The 26,867-nt window shown below is 44.2% G+C and overlaps 1 protein-coding gene across 1 annotated transcript in view; it reads right to left on the bottom strand.

Annotated features, from left to right (window-relative positions):
* Positions 1-26,867, bottom strand: part of smg6 (SMG6 nonsense mediated mRNA decay factor) — a 293,373-nt gene that overhangs the window by 220,554 nt on the left and 45,952 nt on the right. Inside the window, exon 9 of the mRNA XM_033045897.1 lies at positions 17,088-17,149. Within this exon, the coding sequence (XP_032901788.1) occupies positions 17,088-17,149 (62 nt within the window). The remainder of the gene's footprint in view (positions 1-17,087; positions 17,150-26,867) is intronic.

Here is a 26,867-nt window from a genome sequence, read left to right as displayed (position 1 = left end):
AGATAAAAAGGCAGGAAATCAAAGTAACACAGCATGCAAGCTGGCGTTCAACCCTGAATTCAATGGAAATTGATTGAGATACATCCTGTATAGGGCCATTATCTACACCTCCTTTCAACCTTTATCCAATTCTACAAGGAGGACCCTACATACATAGTTAACAAAAAAACTGTTAAAGATGAGTGCCATGTGGAATTCTAATCCCCACACTGTAGGGAAAATGAACTGGGGAAGATGCAGAGGAGTTTTATCAGGATGTTTAGAGTTTAGAGATACAACATGGAAACAGGCCCTTCAGCCCACCAAGTCCATGCCAAGAATCAATCACCCATTCAACGGCAATTTTACAGGGCCGAATTGACCTGCACGTCTTTGGGATGTGGGAGGAAACCAGAGCACCTAGATTAAGCCAACATGGTCACAGGGAGAATGTGCAAACTCCAAAACGGGCAATATCCGAGGTCCGGATCGAACCCGGGTACCTGGCGCTATGAGGCAGCAACTATTACGCCACTATGCCTGGGATGGACCAGTTCCATTATGGGGAGGGACTGGATAGGTTGCATTTAGTTTACCTTGGAGCAGAAGAGGTCAAAGCTCACGAGAAGTATAAAATTGAGGCCCATAGATTGAGCAGTTTGTGCGAAATAATTCCACATTATGAAGACATGTAAAACCAGAGGGCATTGATAGAAACCTGAAGAATATGAGAGTTGTAGGAGTGAGGGAAAGGTTTTGCAAAACCTGGAAAATGTTGCCTGAGCTGGTTGGTGGTAATGGGGTGCAAAGTACCTGAATCAAAAAGGCATAGAAGGCTACAGATCAAGTTCTGGTAAGTGCGATTAGTATAGATGGGTATTTGGTTGCTAGCATGGACTGGTGGACCAAAGAGCCTGTTTCTATGCCATATGACTCTATGGCAGTAGCCTTTTCAATGGAAATGCATACAATTGCTTAGATCAGTGGCAGGTCAGAAGATTGGCCAACTTAATATACAATAAATAATGAATAACTAAAGTAACTGTGTTGTGGCACTATGTGCAATAGTAGAAGACCCTCAGAGAGGGCATCCATCTCAAAACTCCAGATATGCAGATACTTCTCCATTTCTCTATTACTATGTGGATTTCCCCCGTCCTACCTCATTTCTCATACATTGGCGAGTAAGACCCTCCTGACTTTCCCAACCACCAACTCCATTAGGGGCATTTTATAGTAGTCAATTTTCGCAACAACCAGCAAAAAACAGCTGGAGGCAATCTTGTACATCTTGTACATCTATGGAAGAAATGCACAGACATCTAGCACGTCTTTGGGATGCAGTTTTCTCCCACAAAGTTTGCCAGTTTTGGTATCCTAGATTGAAACTTTATAATGTAGGTTTCTTGTATTTTATTTTCACAATTAATGAAATTCATAACTTTAAAAAAAATATTGTTCCTGATCACTTGCACAGCTTTTACCTCCTATTGCAAAAATTCTCCACCATTTCTAATGGTGATATGTTCTTACAATATCAGTCCATACATGTAACATCAGGGCATCAACAAAATAGATTTAAAACATTTCCCCATTTTAGTTTTTACACAATACCTTATTTGTCTTCTTCAGAGAGCTGACTCTGTATCCCAATTAAATAAAACTGCTTTATGTCAGATAAAAGCTGAGGTTTAGGTCGTCATAACGTCATGTGGGACACAGAAAGACATGGATTCCATTCCCAAAACCAAAGGCTTGAGAACAAATCCATGAGATGACTATCCAGTGGAATACTGGAGGTCTGCGTTGACTGCGACACTCTTTTTTCCGGTGAGAGATTAAACCAAAGTCCCATTCCATTTCTCGAGGGAAGTATTGAAATTAATTGAAAGATACAGCTTGGAAACAGGTCATTCAACCCATTGAGTCCATGACAACCATCGATCGCCTGTTCACTCTAGTTCTATTCATACTTCCAGTGTTAAAGATAGTTATTTCAAAGAGGAAGAGCAGAGTTTCACTACACTTGTCTCCATCTAAATTAGACCAGCCTCTGAACTAAATGAATAACATAAAAATAAGTTGAGTTAGATGAGATAGGTTTACTGTCATGCGCGCAAGTACGGTGTGGTACAGGTACATTGATAAATCTTGCTTGCATCAGCATCACAGGCACATACTCAGACAAACATACAGAACCAATTATAACTAAATTACATTTGACATTTCTCAAAAAAAGACTGAGCAAAAAGACATTAGGTCAAAAACATAAATTAAGAAAAAAGCAAGACCATGGTACTGCAAGAGGTGGACAGTAGTGTTCAGTTGTCAAGGTTGGGTTAGGGTTTGTTTAAGAACCTGATAGTTATGGGAAAGTAGCTGTACCCAAACCCGATGGTGTGGGGCTTCAGGTAGCAGTGAGAAGGGGGAATGGCAGCGAGAATGGGTATCCTTGATAGATGCTGCCTTCTTGAGCATCATGTGGGTGCTTTCAATGGAGAGGAAGACTGTGCCCAGGATAGAGCGGGCTGAGTCCACCATGTTAATATATGGTGAGGAGTACTTAAAGAGGTAATGAAACAAATAAAAGAGCCAGGAATGAAGGCTGAAATTGTGCTTTAGCACTACAAACAAAAAACAACAAAAAAATTGGCAAGTGAACCAAGTAAGAAATGCAAGAGTAAACATTTAGAGGAGGAGGAGGATGGGGTTGTGTGTGTTGGCCAAAAAAACATTCCACCAACAAACAACTGGATGTGCAAAGAGGACTAAAAGACACAAAGTGCTTGTGTAGCTCAGCGGGTCAGGCAGCATCCCTGGAGAACATGAATCTGTGACAGTTTGGGTCGGGACCCTTCTTCAGACTTAGAAGGAGGGAACTCATCTTGTAGGGTCTGACCTGGGAGTCAATACTGATACTGAGGCATGGGTGCAAAATGGTCAGCGCTGAGACCGAACGACAACAATCCACCAGGTGCACAGGAAGGGGCAGCATCGAGCAAATTGTGAAGGACGTGGCACAGGAAGCACAGCCCCATTGATAAAATGATAAAAAGACTGAAATTGTTTCAGTAATGACAATATAATGAGAGAAGCCAACAGTGAAGACTGGCCAGAATTAATAGAAAAGGATTTAAGAGTCTCATGGGATTTATGTACAAAGTTCTGATGGCAGCTGTGAAATGCATAACAACAAAACAGACAAGCATCTGTAAGGGCACCGTGGTTTCAGTGGGAATTAACTTACATTGAGATAAGAATAAGCAGCCGAGCTCATGACTGAGAGATGCTCAATTCTTGATGTGCTGCAGCTAACTTTCTGCAATGGGAGGTCCCGAAATCAGAGTGAGACTTTATTGGATATAAAAAGGATTGAATCGTGCAGTTAACAGCCAACAGTTCATATTCAAGAGATGACTGTGGCTGACCTCTACGTGAAGCAAATGGCAAACTGGTCAAATCTGTAAATAATTGGGAAACCTGATCTGTTATTGGGATAATTTCAGAATTCGGCCAAGGGCAACCAAAGCAATGAAAGGAAATGGAAAATAGCAATCAAGTTAGCAGAAAACAAGAACCAATTCTAAAAGCTTCTAAACCAACATAAACAAAAAGGAAAAGATTAGCAAAGATCAGAGTCTGAAGAAGGGTCCTGACCAGGAAAGGTCACCTGTGCATGTTCTCTAGAGATGCTGCCTGACTCGCTGAGTTACTCCAGCACTTTGTGTCTTATTTTGTAAACCAGTATCGGCAGTTGCTTGTTTCTAAAGGTTAATGTTGGACCCTTATGGACTTGAAAAATATTTTGGGGAATATGTAACAGGTAGAGATATGAAACAATAATTCTGTGCTTCTGATAACTGCATGTTCACCAGACTGATTGCTGGACAGTGAGATTGTGGAGAAAAAGGGTGGATTTAGATTGCATTCACCGGAGCTGAAAGGAAATGAGAGAAGTCCAACAGGGCTTGATAGGCTGGATGTTTCCACTGGCTAGCAATGAGGAGAAAATGGTTTAGAACAAGAGAAACAGCCTCAAAATATGGGGTAAGACATTTTGGACAAAGGAAAAAATTCTGCACTCCAATTCTCTACCATATAAAGCAGTGGAGTAGCTCTATATATTTGAAGAAAATAGGTGTCTAGACACAAAGGCACCAAGGTATATGGGGTGAGATAGAAGACCAGCTATGATTGTATTGATAGAGGCTTGAATGGACAATGGTCAAACAGGCTTGAAGGGTCGAATGGCCCATCTGTGCTTTTTTTCAATATTTCTATGTTTGGAGCGAATGAAAAGCTCAAAGAAAAGAGTATTAACAAAATTAATGGGAATTAATTAGTTCTGCATTAGTTCTGCATCCAAAGATACTGAAGGAAATGCCAGTGGAGATAGTACATGCACTCACTGAGAGTCATCTTCCAAAATTCTTTTGATTCTAGAACAGTTCCAATAGATTGGATGGTAGAAAACGTAAACTCACTGTGTTGGAATGAAAGAGAGTAAACAGGGAAACATAAACCACTTTTCCCGACTCTTGCATTAAGGAAAATGCTGCAATTTATCAAGGAAGTGGTAATGTGGTATTTGGAAGTAACAGTAACCAAAAGCATCAATGTGGATTTGCGTAGAACAGTTTCGCACAGGAACAGGCCCTTTGGCCCATAATGTCAATGCTGAACATGATGTCAAGTTAATCTCTACTGCCTGCACGTGATCCATATCCCTCCATTCCCTGCAAATCCATATGCCTATCTAAAACCTCTTGAATGTTACCATAAAATCTGCTTAAACCACCCCTTACAATGCATTAAAGGTACCACCCACTCCCTTAAACTTTCCACCATGACCTTAAAGCTATGCCCAATAGTACATTAAAAAAAATATATAGCATGGAATCATCCCTTGACCCACCGAGTCCAAGCCAACCTTCAATCACCCGTTCACACTAACTTTATGATATCCCACTTTCTCATCCACCCCCTATACTCCAGGGGCGATTTACAGAGGTCAACTCACCTACAAACTCACAGATCTTTGGGGTGTGGGAGGAAACCGGAGCAGCCGGAAGAAAGCCACAGTCACAGAGAGAAGTTGCAAACTCCACACAGACAGCACCCGAGGTCAGGATTGAACCTGGGTCTTGGACACAGTAAGGCAGCAGCTCTACCAGCTGCGCCACTGTGCTGCCCAAATGTCAACATTTTTGACATTTCAACATTAGCAAAAAGGTTCTGAATGTTAACCCTATCTTTGCCTCTCACAATTTTATATACTTCTATCAGGTCCCCTCAACTACTAATGCTCCAGAGTACGCAATTCACGTTTGTCCAACTTCTCCTCTTCGCTAATACCTTCTGATGCAGGTAGCATTCCGGTAAATTTGTCTGCACCCTCTTCAAGGCCTCCACATCCTTTCTGCAATAATGAACTGCACACAACACTCCAAATGTGGCCAAGCTGAACATTTATAAAGTTGCACGACTTTATATAACTTACTAACTCTCATAATGCCCCAATCAATGAAGGCAAGCATACTGTACACCTTCTTCATCACACTTTATACCTTGTTGCCACCTTCAGAGAGCTACAGACTAGACTCCAAGATGCCTCTGTACCTCGATGCGATTAATGGTCTTGCCATTGACTGGTTATTTTTCCCTTATATTCAACTTCCCATTTAGGGAGGTCAAGTTTAACAAATCTGTTGGATAATATTTTGAAACACTCTTCGGGATTGAGACCTACCTTTTGTTGGATGGCATTACACAAATCTCTGTGATGGTTCCAAATAGCTACATGTAACTAAGGATAAACCACCTGAGATAGTATATTTTTACTTTCTAAAGGCCTTCAGTTGGGTGCCATACAAGAGATTATAATGCAAAATAAGAGTGCCAAGTAGTAGGGGCAATATACTGGCATGGATTGAGGATTGGTAAATAGAAAACAGACCAGAGGGATAAATGGTCAGTGATTAATTTTCAATTTAAGATTTATTGATTTGCAAAGACATTAAAAATATTGAAAAGGTGAGGGTGGTATGAGACAGGTCAACTACGATTTTAATTAATAGTGGATGCATTTCAATGATGTTTTAAGCCAATTCCTGATTCCTTCTTTCCAAGATTGTTCATCCTCTCTTCTGAAAGGCTTTCAAAATAGTTACCAATGTGTTCAGTAGTAACAAACTCAGCACACGTTGTTGTCTATGAACCTTTGTGAGCAATGTACCTGGAATCATGCTAATGTAAAATTAAAAAGAGGGACGGAAATGTGAATTACAGTGGATAACTCTCTTCAGATTATCGGGCAGATCAACAGAGTGTACTTCATCCTTAATTAACTTTCTACACAGCAACTAATGGCTTCTGCATACTCCTGTAGCACGCTTTGGGACCTCAAATGATCTTCTGGGAATAAACAGACATGTTCCAATCATCATGGAAATTTGTGTGGTGCCATCCAACACCAGATAGGTCTCAATCCTGAACAGTGTTTCCGTAAGCGTAAATGAAACAGATACCATGTGCAAAACTGAGCACTTCATACCCGTAACAATCTTTACTGCTAGAAAACAATCAGTCTCATTCAGCACTCGCTCAGAGTAACGTGCACTTTGCGGTGCCAATGAATACAAGCAGAAATCAGGCAAAGTCAGCAATCAGGTTCCAAGTCTCCCCGACTGCTCGATGCCAAGTAGAGTCAGTAAATACACTGAGGACATTTGTAGCTCCAACCAGGAATTTGCACAGCATGAGAACATAACAAATAGGACCAGGAGAACATTTTACCTTTAATCCTGCTCTGCCATTCATCAAAATGATCTTGTAGTTAATTTGTTGTGCATATCCTCTATCTTAATATCTAGAAATCTGCCAATCTCTGTTCAGAATGAACTAATGACTAAACCTCCGCCAGCCTCCGGGAGAGAGCTATTCCAGAGATTCACCAGCCGGTGCAAGAAGAAATCTATTTTCGTCTCAATCCTAAATTGTCTTTTCTTTATTCTGAGACCATGGCATCGAGTCCTAAATTCCTCCGCAAAGGAAATGTCTTCCCTGACTCCAGTCTGTCAAACCATCTAAGAATTTTGTAATTTTCAATGGGACTACCTCTCATTTTTCCAAACTCTAGCAAATACAGGTCCAGTTTGCTCAATGCTCAAAGACTACAGGCAATAGGTTTAAGGTGCGAGGGGACCTTTAAAGGAGGTTCATGAGGAACGTTTGTTTAAAGAAAGGGTAGTAGATGCCTGGAATGTGCTGCCAGGAAAAGTGGTGGATGTTTGCAGGCAGATGGAAATGGTTTGCGAGCACAAGGGCTGTTCCAGTGCTGCACTGTTCTGTCTGAAGATGGGTCCTGACCCAAAACATCACCTGTCCATTCCCTCCACAAATGCGGCCTGAACTGCTGAGTTCCTCCAGCACTTTGTTTTTTGCTCAAGAAACCCAGCATCTGCAGTTCCTTGTGTTTCCTATACTGTTCTATATTCTATGTTCCTGAATCTCCTCATAGAACAACCCACTATCCCTGGAAGCAGTATCTTTGCTTCTCTACACTATGACAAGTATGTTTTATTGGGCAATAATACCAAAAACCACATGCATTACTACAGATGTAGTCTCACTAGGTGTTGCATAATTTTGTTAAGATTTCCTTATATAGAATAGAATAGAATGCCTTTTATTGTCATTCAAACAGACAAGGTTTGAACGAAATTTAATTCCTAGTCTTTTACATTACAAAAAAAACCAAGACCCACACTTAATACAAACATCCATCACAGTGAATCTGCAGCACCTCCTCACTGTGATGGAAGGCAAAAGTATTATCTCTTCCCTTTGTTCTTCTCCTGCGGTCCAGCAGTCCAACTGCAGTGTCGAGGCGACTGGGGCTTACGATGTTAAAGTCCCCGGCGGGCGATGGTAAGTCCCGAGGCCATTTAAGCAGTCCTTCAAACCCCGTGATTCCGGCGGGAGAAGTTGCCGTTGCGGGAGCTCCGAAAAGCGGTCTCCCAACAGGGACCTGTGAGCTCCCGATGTTCCTGTCCACCGGGCCTGCGGCCGGAGCCTCCAAAGCACCGAAGTCGGGTCACAGCCGCGCGCCACCACAGCTCTCCCTGTTCCGAAGTCGGCCAGCTAAGCGATGGCGAGTCCCCAGGCTCCGCGACAGGAGCCCTCAGGTTAGTTCCGGCTGGAGGCCGCCGCCGGCTCCACGATGTTAGGCCCAACGCCACCGGAGACCCCGTACAGGGAAAACGTCGGGCCCCCGTACAGGGAAGAGATTAAATGGTTTCCCCCAACACCCCCCCCCACTATCATTTTGCAATAAAGGCTAACAGGCCATTCCCTTCCAATTGCCTTGTATCATTTGCATGTTAGTTTTAAGTGACTTGCATACAAGAACACAGGTTCTGTTAGTTTATATTCACTCTTGGTTCTTGGTTTCTTGGTCCTCCAAAATATTCCAAATGGAATTTAAACTGGAGGTGGTGAAGGGAGGGCTTAAGCCTGAAAGGGTTATTGGGAAGAAAGAGCTACTTTAAATTTAGTTGCATCTGGTTGGGTAACTATAGTTGGGTGGAGATTATTCCATGCTTTAATTGTGCGGGGGAAGAACAAATTGCTGTATACATCTGTCTTTGTAGCTGGGATCACAAATTGGATCGAATGCCCTCGTCTGCTCCTAATTGGTTTGGGTTTGGTGTAGGTCTTGTAGTCTATGTCGAGCTGACCATTTAACATTTTGTAAAAACAGGTCAAACGGTGAGCTTCACGTCTGTCTTGGAGAGGGTTCCACCCCAGAGAATTCAGAAGTTTGGTGACACTCGCTTCTCTCTCATATGTGTTAGTAACAAATCGAGCTGCCTGTCTTTGGACACGTTCGATGGAAGAAATGTTTTTATTTGTGTATGGGTCCCATCCTGCAACTGCGTAGTCCAAATGAGGTTTAACGAGGGTGAAATATAGCTTCTCCTTGACAGAAGTTGAACAATGATGAAAGTTGCGCCTGAGAAAGTTTAGGACACCTGTTGCTTTCACCGTTGCATGATGAGTCTGACCATTCCAACGCAGATCATTCTGCAATTTGATGCCAAGATACTTGGTTTGTTTGGATTCTTCAAGGGTGGCACCAAGTATATTTTAAGATGTTTCGCCTGGATTCCTCTTTCTGGTGACACTCTCTTACCATTATAATAATACTGTTATTTTGTATGAAAATAAACAATTTCACACTCCAGTTCCAACATTCTCATCCACTCGCTCAGTTCGTCATTTTCCCCATGAAACCTCTTTACATCTTCCTCCCAGTTCCACTCCTAACCTTGTTCCGTTCCAACTGGAACTACAACATTTGGTCTCCTATCCCAAATCATTCCGTTATTCCAGTATTTTCCTCACTACTGACGGAGCCTAACAGGCAAGTATGTTCCAGTTTTCCCCCTCTGTCCTTTCTCAAATGCCCTCCAATCCATAAGAACAATTTGGGAATCTATAGAATTCCAGCAGATAACAACTAGGTTCACTGCCTTTAAAGCCACCTTTCAAAACTCTGGGCTGTGGCTCACTGGGTCCTTGGGATTTAACAGCCTTCAGTCTCACCAATGTCTAGCTTTATTTTAACTAATGTATCTCATTCCTGCTGGACCATTGGTTCTCTGATCGCACTGGTTGGCTTTTCTTGTTTCCTTCCATGCAGGCAGGCAGAGAGTAGTCATTTAACTACTACTTTGCTTATTCCCCAACATTAATTCTCTTGACTGACATTTGCCTTAACAGTCTTTTGCATTTTACATACCTATCGAAACTCACAGTCGTGCATGTGTGTAGGATAGGGTACTCCCTGGTGCTCACTGAGGAGAGAAAGGCTCATCATGTGGCCTAACTAGAGAAACAAGCCAAGTTGAGAAAAAAATATTGAGGTGAGAGTTATAGAGTAATACAGTACAGAAATAGATCCTTTGTCCCAACTCATTACACCAATCAAGATGCCCATCTAAATCAGTCACATTTACCCATATTGCACCCATATCTCTGCGAACATATACCTTTCCTTGCTCTCACATTTAAATTCCAATAAAGCCACAGCAAGAACATCCTTTGGGGCGGGGTTGCAAATTCCCATGTTTGTTGTCAGAAACAGCTGCCCTATTTCAGGACTGCATGGCCCAGATCTCACTTCAATAGTGTGCCCTGTGTTTTGGATTTCCTTACCAGTGGAAATAGTTTCCTGCAACTAACCTATGAAATCTCAATCATTTTAAATACCTCAATTATATACCGCCTGACCTTCCAAACAAGGGAATGCAAATTATAGGCAACCTATAGTTTAGCAATTTAACCGTTTAAGTCCAAGAACAAATATGTGCATTGCATCTCACTCACCACAGCCTACATCCCTTTCATGGTCTGGTGCTCAAACATAAAAAAACTCAAGTCTCTGGTCCTTTGTGTCAACTCCATCATGGCTGCTCTTTTGGCTCATTGCCATTTTCCTGCACCAACCCTGTTTTCTTTGATTCCTTAAAATCCCATCAACAATGCTGAGATTGAATATATTTTCTGTTTATGTTTGACAAGGTTCTTCATTACTATTCCCAGCCATTTGTATTGCCAAGAACCAACAATTCCATCAGCTCTGATAAAAGGTCAATGACCTGAAACCCAAACTCTACAGGTACACACAAAATGCTGGAGTAACTCAGCGGGACAGGCAGCAACTCTGGAGAGAAGGAACGGATGACGTTTCGAGTCGAGACCTTGCTTCAGTTTTGACCCGAAACGTCACCCATTCCTTCTCTCCAGGGATACTCCAGCATTTTGTGTCTACCTTCGATTTAACCCAGTGACTAGTGGGGTGCCGCAAGGCTCGGTGCTGGGACCCCAGTTATTTACAATATATATTAACGATTTAGACGAGGGAATTAAATGTAACATCGGATGTAATTAAATGTAAAAGCGGATGACACAATGCTGGGTGGCAGTATGAGCTGCGATGAGGCTGCAGGGTGACTTGGATAGGTTAGGTGAGTGGGGAGATGCAGTATAATGTCGATAGACAATAGACAGTAGATAATAGGTGTAGGAGTAGGCCATTCGGCCCTTCGAGCCAGCACCGCCATTCAATGTGATCATGGCTGATCACCCACAGTCAGTACCCCGTTCCTGCCTTCTCCCCATATCCCCTGACTCCGCCATCTTTAAGAGCCCTCTCTAGCTCTCTCTTGAAAGTATCCAGAGAACCGGCCTCCACCGCCCACTGAGGCAGAGAATTCCATAGACTCACAACTATGTGTAAAAAAGTATTTCCTCATCTCCGTTCTAAATGGCTTACCCCTTATTCTTGAACTGTGGCCCCTGGTACTGGACTCCCCAACATCAGGAACATGTTTCCTGCCTCTAGCGTGTCCAAACCCTTAATAATCTTATATGTTTCAATAAGATGCCCTCTCATCCATCTAAATTCCAGAGTATACAAGCCCAACCGCTCCTTTCTCTCAGCTTATGACAGTCCCACCATCACGGGAATTAACCTTGTGAACTTACCTGCACTCCCTCAATAGCAAGTGTGTCCTTCCTCAAATTTGGGGACCAAAACTGCACACAATACGCCGGGTGTGGTCTCACTAGGGCCCTGTACAAGTGCAGAAGGGCCTCTTTGCTCCTATACTCAACTCCTCTTGTTATGAAGGCTAACATGCCATTCGCTTTCATCACTGCCTGCTGTACCTGCATGATTACTTTCATTGACTGATGAATGTGAGGTTATCCACTTTGGTGACAAGAACAAAAAGAACAAGCTAATGGCATGTTGGCCTTCATTGCAACAGGATTTGAGTTTAGGAGGAAGGAGGTCCTACTGCAGTTGTACAGGGCCCAGGTGAGATCGCACCTGGAGTATTGTGTGCAATTTTGGTCTCCTAATTTGAGGAAGAACATTATTGCCATTGAGGGAGTGCAGCTTAGGTTCACCAGGTTAATGGCGGGACTGATGGACTGACATATGATGAAAGAATGGGTCAACTGAGCTGGAATTTAGAAGGATGAGAGGATATATTATAGAAACATATACAATTCTTAACGGATTGGACAGGCCAGATGCAGGAAAAATGTTCCCGCTATTAAGGGAGTCCAGAACCAGTGGTCACAGTTTAAGAATTAGGGGTAAGCCATTTTGGACTGAGATGAGGAAAAACGTCTTCACCCAGAGAGATGTGAATCTGTGGAATTCTCTGTCACAGAGGGCAGTGGAGGCCAATTCACTGAATGTTTCAAGAGAGTTAGATTTAGCTCTTAGGGCTAAAGGAATTAAGGGATAAGGAGTAAAAGTAGGAACGAGTTACTGATTTTAGATGATTAGTCATGATCATATTAAATGGTGATGCTGGCTCGAAGGGCCCAATGGCCTAATCCTGTACATATTTCTCTATGTTCTATGTTTCTATCTGCAGTTCTTTTCTTCCCAAACTCTATACTGCTCTACACAGATGCCTGACCTGTCATATGTTCATGCCATTTTGTTTTTAATTCCCATTTGCTTAATTTCCACACCAGCATGCTTGGTTTAATGACATGTACAGAGACCTAAAGTTCACCGGTTCCTTGATACCTCCCAATGTTCTACCAAGAATACATTCCCACTTCTCTTTCTGGCATAAAAAGTGGATGATCTCTCACTTCCTACCACTGGTTGTAATATTGATACTTTAAAGATTCGCTTCTTTAGCTTTTGTTTGCAAATGTCATGCACACGGTGACTCACATAGGCCCTGCGCGTGTACTCTGGGGAGACCAAATGAGAAATGGATAGAAAAGGCACCCTGGACAGGCACATATGAATACATTCCAGGCTCACAGTCGCAAGGGTTGGTTCAGAAACTCTGTCTTGAAATCAGGTGCCTCATAATCAAATTATATTAATCCATGTTATTTACACAGTGAATTATTCTTCTACTCTGCATTGCAAACATCACATTCGGTAATGACGACAACTCTTTACAATGTCATGTTAACCTCGCCAGAGTCACAGCAGATTTCTCATTACATCACAGCAGCCTAACCGTCCTCACCAGTTTAACTGTTTCCAAGAACAATAGATGTGGCACCTTCTAAAGCACATGTAAGTCCAGACCATAGGTTAATAGTGGAGATGGAATCTATGGCGGGGGCAAGAAACCCAGCACAGCTGTGAGAGTGAAGGAAGTTACAGGCCAACATTCAGATATACTTTAAAATCTGAGGTCACCTCAAACCACTTTAAATACCTCTCCCATGACCTATATGTATAGAAATTTGGGGGTCATGTGTAGGAAGGAACTGCAGATGCTGGTTTACACCGAAGATAGACACAAAATGCAGGAGTAACTCAGCAGGTCAGGCAGCATCTCTGGATAGAAGGAATGTGTGACGTTTCGGGTCGAAACACTTCTGAGCGCAGTGGCAGGCCGTTACAGAGGTAAGGAAGTGTAATGGGCCTGTCCCACTTAGGCGATTTTTACGGCAACTGTCGTAGTCGTAGCAGGTTGCCGAAAAACCGGCGACTGGACCCCCCCCATACGACAATGTCTATGACAATGTCTACAACAACCTACCACCTAGTCTACATCAAGCTACCAACAACCGGCGACCCATTAGGACGTCCACCTACGACCACACCTACGACGACCTACGTCCACCCGCGACAAGCTATGACAAGGTACGACCCTGTCGGTGACAACTGAAAGCACCTTTAGACAATTCAGTCGCTGGTACCTGTCACCAGTTGACGTAGGTTGATGTAGGTAGTCGCCAATGGAATTCACGGAAGTCAGCACCGCCAACAACCTACGTCATCCTGGCGACAACCTACGACAAGCAAACTGTCACCGAAAAGTTTTGAACATTTCAAAATCCGGCAGCTACAAGAAAAAAGGTACGACTCTTTGGGTGACTGAGGAGGCTATACAAGCGACACCCCGGAGACCATGTGCCGACAGCCGAATCGCCTGTAGTCTCCAAATAAATTGCCTAAGTGGGACAGGGGCATTAGGGATCAAAAGAGATGAAGATTAAGGAAAGCAAGGGTTACTTGAAGTTAGAGGTCAATATTCATACCGCTGGAGGAGGCCCAGGACAGAAAGATTAGTGTGGGAATGTGAGGGGGAGTTAAAGTGTTTAGCAACCGGGAGATCAGGTAGGTGTTGAGCGAAACGATCGCCGAGCCTGCGCTTGGTCTCGCCGATATATAGGAGTCCGCATCTTGAACAGTGGATACAGTAGATGACGTTGGAGGAGGTGCAAGTGAACCTCTGCCTCATCTGAAAAGACTGTCGAAGTCCTTGGACGGATTCGAGGGAGATGGTATAGGGACAGGTGTTCCATCTCCTGTGGTTGCAGGGGAAAGAACCTGGGGAGGGGGTGGTTTGGGTAAGAAGGGACGAGTTAACTAGGGAGTTGCAGAGGGAACGGTCTCTGGGGAAAGGAAAAAGGGGTGGAGATGGGAAGACGTGGCTAGTGGTGAGATCCCGTTGGAGGTGGCACAAATGTCAGATTATGTGTTTTATGCGATGGCTGATGGGGTGAAAGATGAGGACTAGGGGGACTCGGTCCCTGTTACGATTGGGAGGAGGGGGAGCAAGAGCAGAGCTGCAGGATATCAAGGAGGCCCTAGTGAGGGTGTCATCTATGATGGAAGAGGGGATCCCCCGTTCCCAAAAGAATGAGGACATCTGTGATGTCCTGATATGGAACACCTTATGCTGGGCGCAGATGCGGCGTAGACGGAGGAATTGGTAAAAGGGGGTAGTCTATGCAGGAGGCAGGGTGGGAAGAAGTGTAGTCTAAATAGCTGTGGGAGTCAGTAGGTTTATAATAGATGTCAGTTGATAGTCTATCTCCTGTGATGGAGATGGTGAGATCAAGAAACGGTAGGGAAATGTCGGAGATGTTCCAAGTGAAATTGAGTTTAGGTTGGAAATTAGTAGTGAGGTTAATGAAGTCAGTGAGTTCTGCATGGGTGCAGGAGGTAGACCCGATGCAGTCGTCAATGTAGCAGAGATAGAGTTCGGGGATAGGGCCAGTGTACGCCTGGAACAGGGATTGCTCGACATACTCTACAAAGAGGCAGGCATAGCTGGGGCCCATACGAGTGCCCTTGGATCTGCAGGAAGAGGGAGGAGTCGAAGGAGAAGTTGTTACGAGTAAGGACCAGCTCTGCTGGGTGGAGGAGTGTTGATCGAGGGAAAATGGCTGGTTGTGCGGTCGAGGAAGAAACGGAGGGCTTTAAGAGTTTCCTGGAGGGGGGGTGGAGGAGTTGAGTGACTGAACATCGATAATAATGATGAGGGACTGGGGGGTCTGGAAAACGGAAGTAATTGAAGGGACGAAGGGCATGTGAGGTGTCTTGGACATAGGTGGAGAGGGATTGGACCAGGATGGAGTTGAGGTATGTGGAAATTAATTCAGTGGGACAGGAGCAAGCAGAAACAATGGGTCTGACAAGGCAGTTCTGTTTATGGACTTGGGGAGAAGATAAAACTGGGCCGTGCGGGGTTGGGGAACAATAAGGAGGCTTTAGAGGGCAGACCCTGAAGTGATAAAATCATAAATGGTCTGTGGGAGGTCATGTTGCAATTATATAGGACGTTGGTGAGGCCACATGTAGAGTATTGTGTTCAGTTTTGGGCACCATGTCATAGGAAAGATGTTGTGAAGCTGGAAAGGGTGCAGAGAAGATTTACAAGGATGTTGCCGGGACTCAGGGGCCTGAGCTCTAGCGAGAGGTTGAGCAGGCTAGGACTCTATTCCTTGGAGCGCAGGAGGATGAGGGGTGATCTTATAGAGATGTATAAAATCATGAGAGGAGTAGATCAGGTAAACGCGCAGAGTTGGGGAATCGAGAACCAGAGGACATAGGTTTAAAGTGAGGGGGGGAAAGGTTTAAAAAGAACCTGAGAGGTAACTTTTTAACGCAAATATTGGTGGGTGTATGAAACGAGCAGTCGAAGGAGGTAGTTGAGGCAGGTACTATTGCAACATTTAAGAAACATTCAGATAGTTACATGGCAAGGATAGGTTTAGAGGAGTATGGGCGAAACACAGGCAGGTGGGACTAGTAGAGATGGGACATGTTGGTCGGTGTTGGCATGTTGACCCAACAAGAAGGGTCTGTTTCCACACGGTATGCCTCTGACTCAATATACTGCCAAATAAAGATACTATTTATGACATTACTGAATGTTTATGTTTGAATGAAAAGGAATATCAATTAATCAATATCCAAAAGCAAGGTTGGGTGGACGAGCATTAGGGTATTATTGGAATGGGACATTCTATGCATTTCAGACTTCTGAACATTGCATTTATGAGAACATTTATGAGATTTCAGAACATTCCATTTATGGCTTACATTGATTCACCCAATTACCGGGGAGTTTGTTCTTGGACGTTCCTGATATTCAAGTCATCTCTATATTCAAGCTTCATGTGTTCAGATCAACTCATGTTGACAGGGAACCTAGGCTACTGCACGCAATGCTCAAATCACATGTTATACCATGGCATCTCAGATCAAGCTGCAGCCTGCCAAACAGGACTTAGAATGTAACACTCCCTCGCCAAGGTGTACACAGGCACAGGGAACAAAGTATTGCTGCAGAAAGTGGGTTTTGAAGATGAGAAAGAGCTCACATTTTACTCCTGGAGCTGAGAATGTTTCAGCGGCTCGAAGTGCTGCAACGCTGGAGGACTCAGCCTCTACGGTTGATTAATGCATCAGCACCCGAGTGTGAAGTACGAAAAGAGTTGTTCAAACCTGCCACTCGATGCTGTCATAATCTCTGAGCTGTAGTTTGTAGCACTGGAGAGGTTTGCAGAATGCTGCCCATTCGTGGTGTGCCAGCTAGAGGTTGCATTGTCCAGATACCAGAATTACATATCAAAATGCGATACTGCTGCTCCACAGCAGAGAAAACAGCTCACAAAGAGTTAATGCCAAGTTTATTTAACATGTTGAAACTGCTGGCATTACAATATTTAATTTCAACACTACACAGGAAACAAAATTCTCTGAGGATCCATTGAAGTGTCATCTTTAATATACAAGAGAAAATATATTTTGCACTTACCCTATCTTAGTGAACAGCTTCCCTTGGGCATGAAGGAAATTCAGGATAAATCTTTTATTCAGCTGTGTTTAGGGGGGGGTAAAATGGAAGGGTAGGGGAAAAAAAAGAAAGAGACAATTAATCTTCTCGCAGCATGTTCTTATCAGCAGTCAACATCAGAGGCAGAGGACAGCATGACCACTGCTCAGTGGCAAGGAACAGATGCCTGGAAACGAAACGTGCCCACAGTCACAGACAGACCTGCTCCTGCTGCCAAGGCTCAGTATCATTCGGCACAGTGCCGCCCTCTGCTGGAGATCATCCTTATCTAAAGGCCATTGTGAATGATGTTCAGACACTGACCTCAGGACCTATCTGACAGCAGGTGAATAATGTAACATCCAACTCAAAATTACAGCGAAACAAATATTAGCAACCTATAGGAATCAGGTGCCTTCGGCTGGCCAGAAACACAGTTAACAGCCAGGATACAAAATGGAATATCAACATCACACAGCACTTCACCCAACAAATCAACAGAGGCTCCCGCACTATCTTACAAGACATTCATACTAAATAATTACTCATCTTTAAAAATTGTATGTAAGGATGGCCCTTGTGTTCATTTCAGCACAATAAGCTCAGGTGAGTTTTGGGGTGTGAGAGTAAAAGTTTTTAGAGGGAAATGAGAGTCACGGAACAAAAACATGTACTTTCCTAACTGCTGCTTACAAGTTGTCAAAGTACCTGCTTCCATCACCCTCTCAGCCAGATTCTAACCAACATGAATGAAAAAATCTTTCCTCAGGTCCTTTCTGAACCTCCTGCCTTTTACCTTAAACTTATGCCCTCTGGGTTCAGCCACTTCTCCTCTGGGGACATCTATCTTCCTATTTACCCTATCTGTGCTCCTCGTCAGATGGGATGACAAAGCCGGTACTGAAGGCTAACAATCAGCCTCAGGCTTTCACATGCATCGACCAGCCTGTTCAGACTAACAGATATGTTGTGAGAGCAGAGGCAAAATGGGATGCAGGCCGGGACAGGTGTGACTGAGGGAGCACTTTTCCCCCTGCTCTACTCTGTAGGAAGCAGGCACCCTATCGTTAGCCTCAACCCAACCTCATCTGCCACCAGCAAAAGATATCAAAGCTGGTGGGAGAGCGGTCTCCCCATTTGTCTACCTCAGCGCGAGAAACAATTGTTACCAGCTGGAGGACATGAAAAGCACAGAGCACTTCATTATAAGTATGCCAGACCTTGGGGAAATGATCATATTCCTGCCTCGCAATTCTAGCCTCTACATTTAAATCAATTGTAAAAACTCAATCAGAAAAATAATCAGCACTCAACTTTGGCCAGGCCAGGCCAGTCCAGCAATGCTCAGAACCAGTGCTTCATTATAGAATGATGCATATTAGCACAAATCTCAGTGCTGCTTATCACAGTGCCATTATTTAATACAACATTGTGCTGTTTAAATGCTAAAAGCCTCATCGGCAAACTGATCAACAGATCCGATCTCCAAACTTTAAATTCCATTGTCCGGACCAGTACAACGAATTGGAAATGGTTACTGTGGAGATGTCCCAAACTTTTCACATTCATATCTTCACAAGAGATAATTCCAAACATTTTACATTCCAAAAGAGAGAGAGAGAAAAACATCAGATTATCTTGGTTCAATTTAGCAGATGAGGAACATTTAGAGAAGTTTACAGTGAGTCACCAGTCAGAAGACCAGTCGGTCCTGGGTTTAGTTGGGGCAGGAGAGAGGGCACTTCAATTAGTCTTGATGATCATTGGCTATAGAAAGCTAAGAAACTGATTCCAGAGATCCCATTCCTCTGTCCCTGCGCAGCACAGGATGTGGAGGCAGAGAGAGGGGCACTGGAGAGAGAATATTGCTCATCTCTGAATTGCAATTCCCATCTTACAGTCCAAGTTGAAAAGCTCACCAACACTCTGAGAGGATTGGCCTTATTCATGGTGACACAGCGGTAGAGTTGCTGCCTTGCAGCGAATGCAGCCCCGTCGACTTGAGTTCGATCCTGACTATGGATGCTGTCTGTACGGAGTTTGTACGTTCTCCCTGTGACCTGCGTGGGTTTTCTCCGAGATCTACAGTTTCCTCCCACACTCCAAAGACGTACAGGTATGTAGGTTAATTGGCCTGGTAAATGTAAAAATAGTCCCTCGTGGGTATAGGATAGTGTTAATGTGTGGGGATCGCTGGTCGGCGCGGACCCGGTGGGCCGAAAGGGCCTGTTTCCGCGCTGTATCTCTAAACTAAACTAGACCAGAGGGTAGTTGGTCCCAATGGAACACAGATGTCTCCGACCACAAGACAGCGTTTTCAGAGGGTGTTGAGTGGGGGTGGATGTGTGGGTGGAGAGAAGCTGGGTCATGAGAAAAGCAAAGTGCCCTCAGCCTTCTGCCCTTTTGTTCAGATCAAGGCATTGGCCCATCCATTACCCAGCTGCCTCACCCTGCACAAACAGTGATCTGTACTGTCGAGCAGTCGTGTTCAACTCATTTCTCAAACGTTCTCAACCCCCGTGACAGTCCCGAGAGTCATGATGAGCCCTGGGATGAATTTTCGTGGGGTTGGACACAGTAAATTTGCAAGCTGCAACCCAGCAGTGCGAAGCAGCTTCAGTTCCCTCCGTCCCCAGCCAGAGTTCCGCTTCACACGGGAGGGGGAGGGAATAACGTTCAAAAACAAAAATAAAAAAAGCCACTCGTGCACATGTCAAACACTTAAATATGGCCTGCAACGAACGGATGCGGCAGAGGAGAGAAGACGCACACAGGTTTCCACTCAGTGATCTGCTTAGTAAGGAGGGTGAGCAAAGGTAGGTGATAATCGGCCTCACGAGCTGCTCCAACCTACCGCTTCGACACAGCTACATGGATCTTGTCACGTCGCTTCGCCACATTCACTACAAGTGTGTGGTTTTGTGTTTAACCACCCAAACTGCAACCTGGCACACACTGGCCGACAACAGTAAAACAAGTATATTGGAAACCAGCAAGCACTTCTTAAAATGAATCGTGGTGATATACCACTTCAGTTGTGGTTTGAGTGACCGAGGTCACAAGTGCACGAACCTGGCCTGTGTGTGACACCAGTCAAGTCATTACCACGTAAAACACTTCCTCTCCCTCAATGAGCCTGAACTTACCCACAGCCCATCTCGGGCTAACTAGCCAACTGCTGAATAGACACCCTCAGTGGGAAAGAGGTAGTTTTTTTTACGGGGGCTGAGAAGCTAGTAGATGACCAAATTAAGGCTGTGAACTCCCTCAGGCAGCAGCTCTTCAACTGTAGCACTGACAATGATCGGTGCCTCAGCTGGAACGAGAATCAGGTGATGCCTGACACCATCTTAACTTTCAACAAAGATTACTGATTGAGCAGACTCATAATCCTGACCCATATTAAGCATCCATGGTGGGGAGAATGCCAATTGAAGCTGCTCCAGATACTGATCAATAAACACAATTCACTTTCCACTGAAACGCCTCCTCCAACCAGATGTGTGGCTTTACCCCCGTCAGTTGATGCAGCCCTAATTTCCAGCACAGCTGCTTTGAAATCCTACTCTTACTCCCAGGCAGAACAGCAGCAGAGTTCCCCTGGTCCCCACCTTTCCCCCCAGCAGCTACCACGTCCATATATCATCAGACACCCCCACTTCCACCAGCTCCAATGTGATACCATCACCAGTTACATCTTACCCTCTTCACCCCTTTCTGCTCTCTATGGGGATTGCTCTCTTCACAACTCTATGGTCCCTTCATTCCTCCCCATCCCCTGACACTTTTCCCTGGAACAGTGGGAGGTGCAAGATTTCCCTCTTTATCTCCACCCTCACCACTATCCAGGGACCTAATCAGCCCTTCCAGATGAGGCAAATTCACCTGAACCCTCTCCAATCTGGTCTGCTGCAAGCGGTGCTCTTGATGTGGCCTCCTCTACAGTGGCATCACCACTCTGTCCACAATGGTGATCTTGAATTTCCGGATGCATGCCATTTGCACTCTCTTTCCCACTCCCACACCAACCTGTCTGTCCTCAGGCTTCTCTATTGTTGAGGAGATTAGAAAAATGCCACCTCCTATTCCCCGTGGGTATCTTACAACCCAATGATCTAAATATTGAATTTTCCAATTTTAGATAACCCTCATCCCCGGTGCTCTCCTCCCTCACCCGTTCACATGTCCACGTAGTTTTCTCCTCTGTTCATCCCTCCCGCCACCTCTTCCCTCTACCCATCATCCTCCCCTCAATTGGTTCCACCTCTCCTCCGCCAGCCTCTATTCCACCCCTATGTACTGCTTCACATAGGCAATCTTTCCTATTCCCACTCGGACCTGATGAAGTGTCAACTTGTACCTCCTGCCCCCACAGATGCTGCTTGACCCACTAAGTTTGTTTTTACATTCTATTTCTGTTCGAGATTCCAGCATGTGCAATCGCTTTTGTCTTCTTTGACAACATTTACTTGATGCCCAGTATATCTCAGAGCGAGCTCACTGAATCATAAATTCTTTAATAATTTTTAAATTATTTCTATTTTAATCCAGGTTGATGTGATTCAGTAAATGTGTTAATTGTATATAAATTGACATCTCCAAGTGTGTCCACATTAGACACAGAGTAAGTTTCCATCTATCGTTCCACCACACACTCCCAGGGTCAGAAATAGAGTGAAATTAACAGCTGGAGTGTCAGAGTTGCCTATCTTGGAAACAGCCCCTTCGATTACACAAGTCCACACCAATCATCAAGCACCCATTAACACTAATCCTACATACACCAGTTCATTTTACTCCCCCCACAATCCCATAAACACCCCCAGATTCTGCAACTTCCCTACTATAAAGGGTCAGCAGCGTGAAGTTCCTAGGACTCCACCTGTCAGATGACCTGACGTCCACGACCAACACCACAGCACTGGTCAAGAGAGCCCAGCAGCGACTACTCCCTCTCCGAAGACTACGGAAAGCAGGTCTCCCCACTACACACCTACGAACTTTTTATAGGGGGACAATCGAGAGCATATTAACCTACGGCATCACTTCCTGGTTCGGGAGCTGCAAGGCGTACGAACGGCACCAACTAGACAGGATTGTGAAGACCGCCAGCAGGATTATTGGTGCTCCACTCCCTTTCCTGCTGGACATATACAGGAAGAGATGTATCAGCAGAGCCATCTCCATCATCAAAGACCCCTACCACCTATCGCATCACATATTCTCCATCCTGCCATCTGGGAAGAGGTACAGGAGCATTAGCTGCAAAACCAGCAGGATGCTCCTCAGCTTCTTCCCGCAGGCTATAAGACTGATAAACGGACTTTGCCCCCCTGCCAAAGTATCGCGCACCAACCACCAACCTGGACACACTGCAGCAGAGCCACTGTCGTGCCGCTGCCGATCGGAACGCCTGTTGATGTTTAGTAGAGAGTAGAGTGTTTAATTTGTTCATGATATATGTATTTCTATTTCTATTTATTTTTTACTGCACACTGAATGGACACTGGTTGAGCAACGTTTTTTCGTTTCCTCTGGGTATGTGAGTACTCAGGAAAATGACAATAAAGATATACTATACTATACTATACTATACTATACGGACAATTTACAATGACCTATGATGGTCATGACCAATGATACCAATGTTGGTACAACATACCAACCCCCACATGCAAGGTCTTCATAGATAGCACTGAATGTCAGATTTGAACCCAGGTTACAAAAGCATTGAATTCCACCGAGCTCTACTAGCCATTGTGCCACCCCATGGTGCTATCCACATAGTCACACACAGCATGGGCTGCATTCGTTAGATTCAAAGTAAACTCTTTGTACGCTGTCCTGTCACTCATTCCCCGGGTAGGGACAGCAGAGGTTGCACCCAGGTATCCCTGGAGATGGAGCATCCAGTATCAGTTGACTCACTGGAGCCCAGGACTTCTGGACACTGCAAGGGTTAAGTGCAGGTACACAAAATTGCTGGGGAAACTCAGCGGGTGCAGCAGCATCTATGGAGCGAAGGAAAGGGTTAAGTGCATTCTGGACAAGGAGGACATTATTTTATTTCCATTGTTTGCTGCTGAAAGTAAAGTTACTTTATATTAAAACGGTGCAGATATAGAGGAAAGCTCATACTACCCTACCAATCACACTCTCCTACACCAGGGACCAGGCTGTTAGATGCACAGGAAAGCTGTCTCTGGGCGGGGACGGCATGCGTTGAACACTAACCAAATCTCCCTCTGCACAGTCTTGTCACACAGACGAGGCACCACATGGATGGCACAATCATACTGTTGCACTTGGGATTAATGTCATGATTGCCAGAGATATGTGTTGAATCCAGCAAACCAGGTTCCAGCCCAGAAGGATTTTTAGGTTTAAATGTTTGGATGGAACATAAGATTGGAAAGTACTTGCTAAATTATCCAGTTTCGATTGAGGTAAGATTGGCCCCACTCAAACCACAGAAAGTTCATACCAACAAGTACAGTTCTCACACAAGCTTCTCTCGAATAACCACCAGGAGACATTTATCATTTTTTAAAATTATTTTGGACTGCAACGAGCATTGCACGTACACCAGTTCCTCACTGAGTAAATCATTAGCCCTGTCCTAATGGACAGTATTTCTGACCAATTGGTGACCTTTGAAATCATTTTCTGCTGATATAAATTGTAACAATAAACATCATTATTCTATCCAAATGATCCCAGATTTCATTTTCTTCATCATGATCACTGTTGATACAAGTACAGCAACAGCAAGGCTTCCCAAGATTGGAGTCTGTCTCATTCCGGATTGTCAAAGCTGCCACAGCCAGACATTAAAAACAGTTTTGATCCACGAGTAGTTGCTCTACTCAACAGCCAAAAATCTGTAGCCTCCCTTTGAGCTGGTATTTTGTTGGTTCACATGCTTGATCAATGGTGTTTTATTATTATTATCATTAATGTTTTATTATTATTAATGTTTAGTGTTTTCTGAGTCATTCGTAACTGCCATTGTATGTCATGTTGTTACTTGTGGGCGAAGCACCAAGGCAAATTCCTTGTATGTGAATACTTGGCCAATAAACTTACTTACTTACTTATTCTAAGAGCAATAGACAAGTATAGGGTGATCAAAGCTCCACTCTGTGGCAGCTCAATAGTCTGGGGTAAGGAGATTACCACAGAGCAAAACTGCACAGACTGCCATTCAACAGTAATTTTTTACAAGGAACCCTGTAAAAGGTTAACCTCAAGTTATAATATCTGATTCAAAGTAGTCAGCAGCACATCAAAATAAAAATCCCCTTCTCCATGCGTCTGACTGGGGTGAGTAGCTGGATCCTCCCTCCGTGGTTAAAACTAGGTGAAATGTGATTTGATACGTGAGGGAACCAAAATCAAGCTGATATGGGAAATAGAATTTTATCACAACTATGTAATTTCCAACATCGTCTCTTAGTGTGTGATAAAATCCGTTCACAGAAGTCTGCTCAATTCACTTCGGAAATTTGACTCAATCTTTAGAAGATCAGCATGCTGTCAAATGCAGCCTCCAATGAGCTTCTCGAGAGTAGAAAACAGTTCATTAGAAAGTCCTAAACAAGGAATTGACTTCAAACTGCATCTCCATCAGTGACCTCTGCTGCCCCTTCAGATACAGACAACTGTTACGACACACTCAGACGCACAAAATCCTCAGGGGAAACTACAGATATCTTTCCCAGTAGCATTGTTGCGAACACGTACAAAACACTTTCAGACAAAGATTTCAGATCTCATGCTTTCCTGCAACAATTAAATATTATCACACAGAGCTTGAGTCAAGTGCAAAATCCCCACTGAAATCATGGCCAGGATGAAGTTCTCTTTCACTGTCAGTAAATACAAGTTGCAAACTGAGTTTGGGGCATTCTTGGTGGCCATGTAGCCAAAGCACAGAAATGACCCTGAACATTGAGACTATGGAAAAACTAGTGGGTAAATGGTGCACTGGTGAATCAATCTTGAGAAGGCAGTCAGACCAGTTAGTAGTCTCATTCAACAGATGGCAGCTACTGTAAATCTCTTCACTGGCATTTTAGTGAAGGTATGCGGGTGTGATTTCAAAAGTGGACAAACCAATTCTGCAAGATTTATGATGATCAGTTGGAGTGAGTATCCTCAATAATGTTTCCACTGGGTGACCTACTGCAGTCATGAATGCAGTAGGCGAGCACAGACAGAGCACTGCTCCAAGTCTAAGTTTCAGGTTACAGCTGGAATTAGTGAGACAACGTACACTCTCTCACAAAAACAATGCTGGAAGAACTCAGTAGGCCAAGCAGCATCTGTGGAGGCAAAAGTTGCAAGCCACAGTTTCAGGTCAAGACCCTGCAAATCTAGGTTTCAGATTACAGCTGAAGTTTAGTTTAGTTCAGAGATACAGAGTGGAAGCAGGCCCACTAACACTATCCTACAATTTAACCAAGCCAATTTACCTACAAACCTGTACGTGTGGGAGGAAACCAGAGCTCCCTGAGAAAACCCATGCTGGTCACGAGGAGAACATACAAACTCTGTACAGACAGCACCCGTAGTCAGGATCAAACCCGGGTCTCTGTCACTGTAAGGCAGCCACTCTCCCACCAAATTGCCACCGTGACGCCCAATAGTTTGTGCGACAACTTGTATTTCCTCACAAAAAATAACTAGATGATAGAGGTGGGGGTGGGGACAAGAGGAGAGGAGGCAACCAAAGGGCGAAGAAATCTAGATGGACAGGCAAATGTTTGTGGGAGGAGAGCACTGGGGGTGTGGGTTACCTGAAATTGGAAACCCAACTCACGTGCGATCTGAATTCTAATTTCAGGTAACCCACACCCCCGGTGTTCCCCTCCCACACATACCTGCCTGTCCACCTAGATCTCTTCTCCCTTTGTTCATCCCCCCCCACCACATGGTTCCATTCTCTCCACATTTGGTTCCATCCATCCCCTGCCAGCCCCTAAAACCATTTACCAGTCTCACCTCCGATGTACTGCTATGTATTTGCAATCTTTCATGTTCCCTCATAATCCTGACACAGGTCTCGGCAGGAAACGTCAACTAGCACCTTTTGCTCCACAGATGCTGCTTGACCTGCCGAGTTATTCCAGCATTCTGTTTTTGTTCAAGATTTCACCATTTGCAGTCTCTTTTGTCTTTGTACTGCCTCAGTACATACCGAGTACACACAGTGCCACACTGATGAATAAAATCTCATAAGCTTGGCATTAGTTGGTGCTGGTTTAACTGTGATAATGATTTTAACATAAACGTAGCCTCAGAAAAAGAGCCAGCGTTTCTGACCATCTTCACTCTAGAGCCACACCTGCTAGGAGTCCAGGTCTGGGCACGTGCTCGTCAGATCTCTATTTCTCTGCTGACTAAGCTCACAAGCATGATAGCAGAGGTGTGGTGGCATTCATGAAAGCCGTCAGCATCTTGAGAAGAGGAAGCAGTGACAACTGGCAAAAACATCGCTTACGAGGTATAAAGATTAAATGATGCATTACATTGCTTGACGGAATGGCTCCAATGTAACTGGAGGCTGTGCAAGAGAAAATAAGCCAATCCATGTGATGTGGGTTTAGACTATTTAGCTTTTCAATATTATCCTGAGAGAAAATACAATGCCAATGATTAGAGCATGAGCTCATCTGTGTTAACCATTTAACTGACATTCCCATTCATGCCACAAAGTACTCAGTAATCGGATACTAAAAGAGTTTAAATTGATTCAGCTCC

Source organism: Amblyraja radiata, chromosome 28 (genome assembly GCF_010909765.2).
Source record: "Amblyraja radiata isolate CabotCenter1 chromosome 28, sAmbRad1.1.pri, whole genome shotgun sequence".
NCBI classification, from domain to species: domain Eukaryota; kingdom Metazoa; phylum Chordata; class Chondrichthyes; order Rajiformes; family Rajidae; genus Amblyraja; species Amblyraja radiata.
Note: the sequence above shows the minus strand (reverse complement) of the source record. Positions and strands in the feature narration are given on the sequence as shown.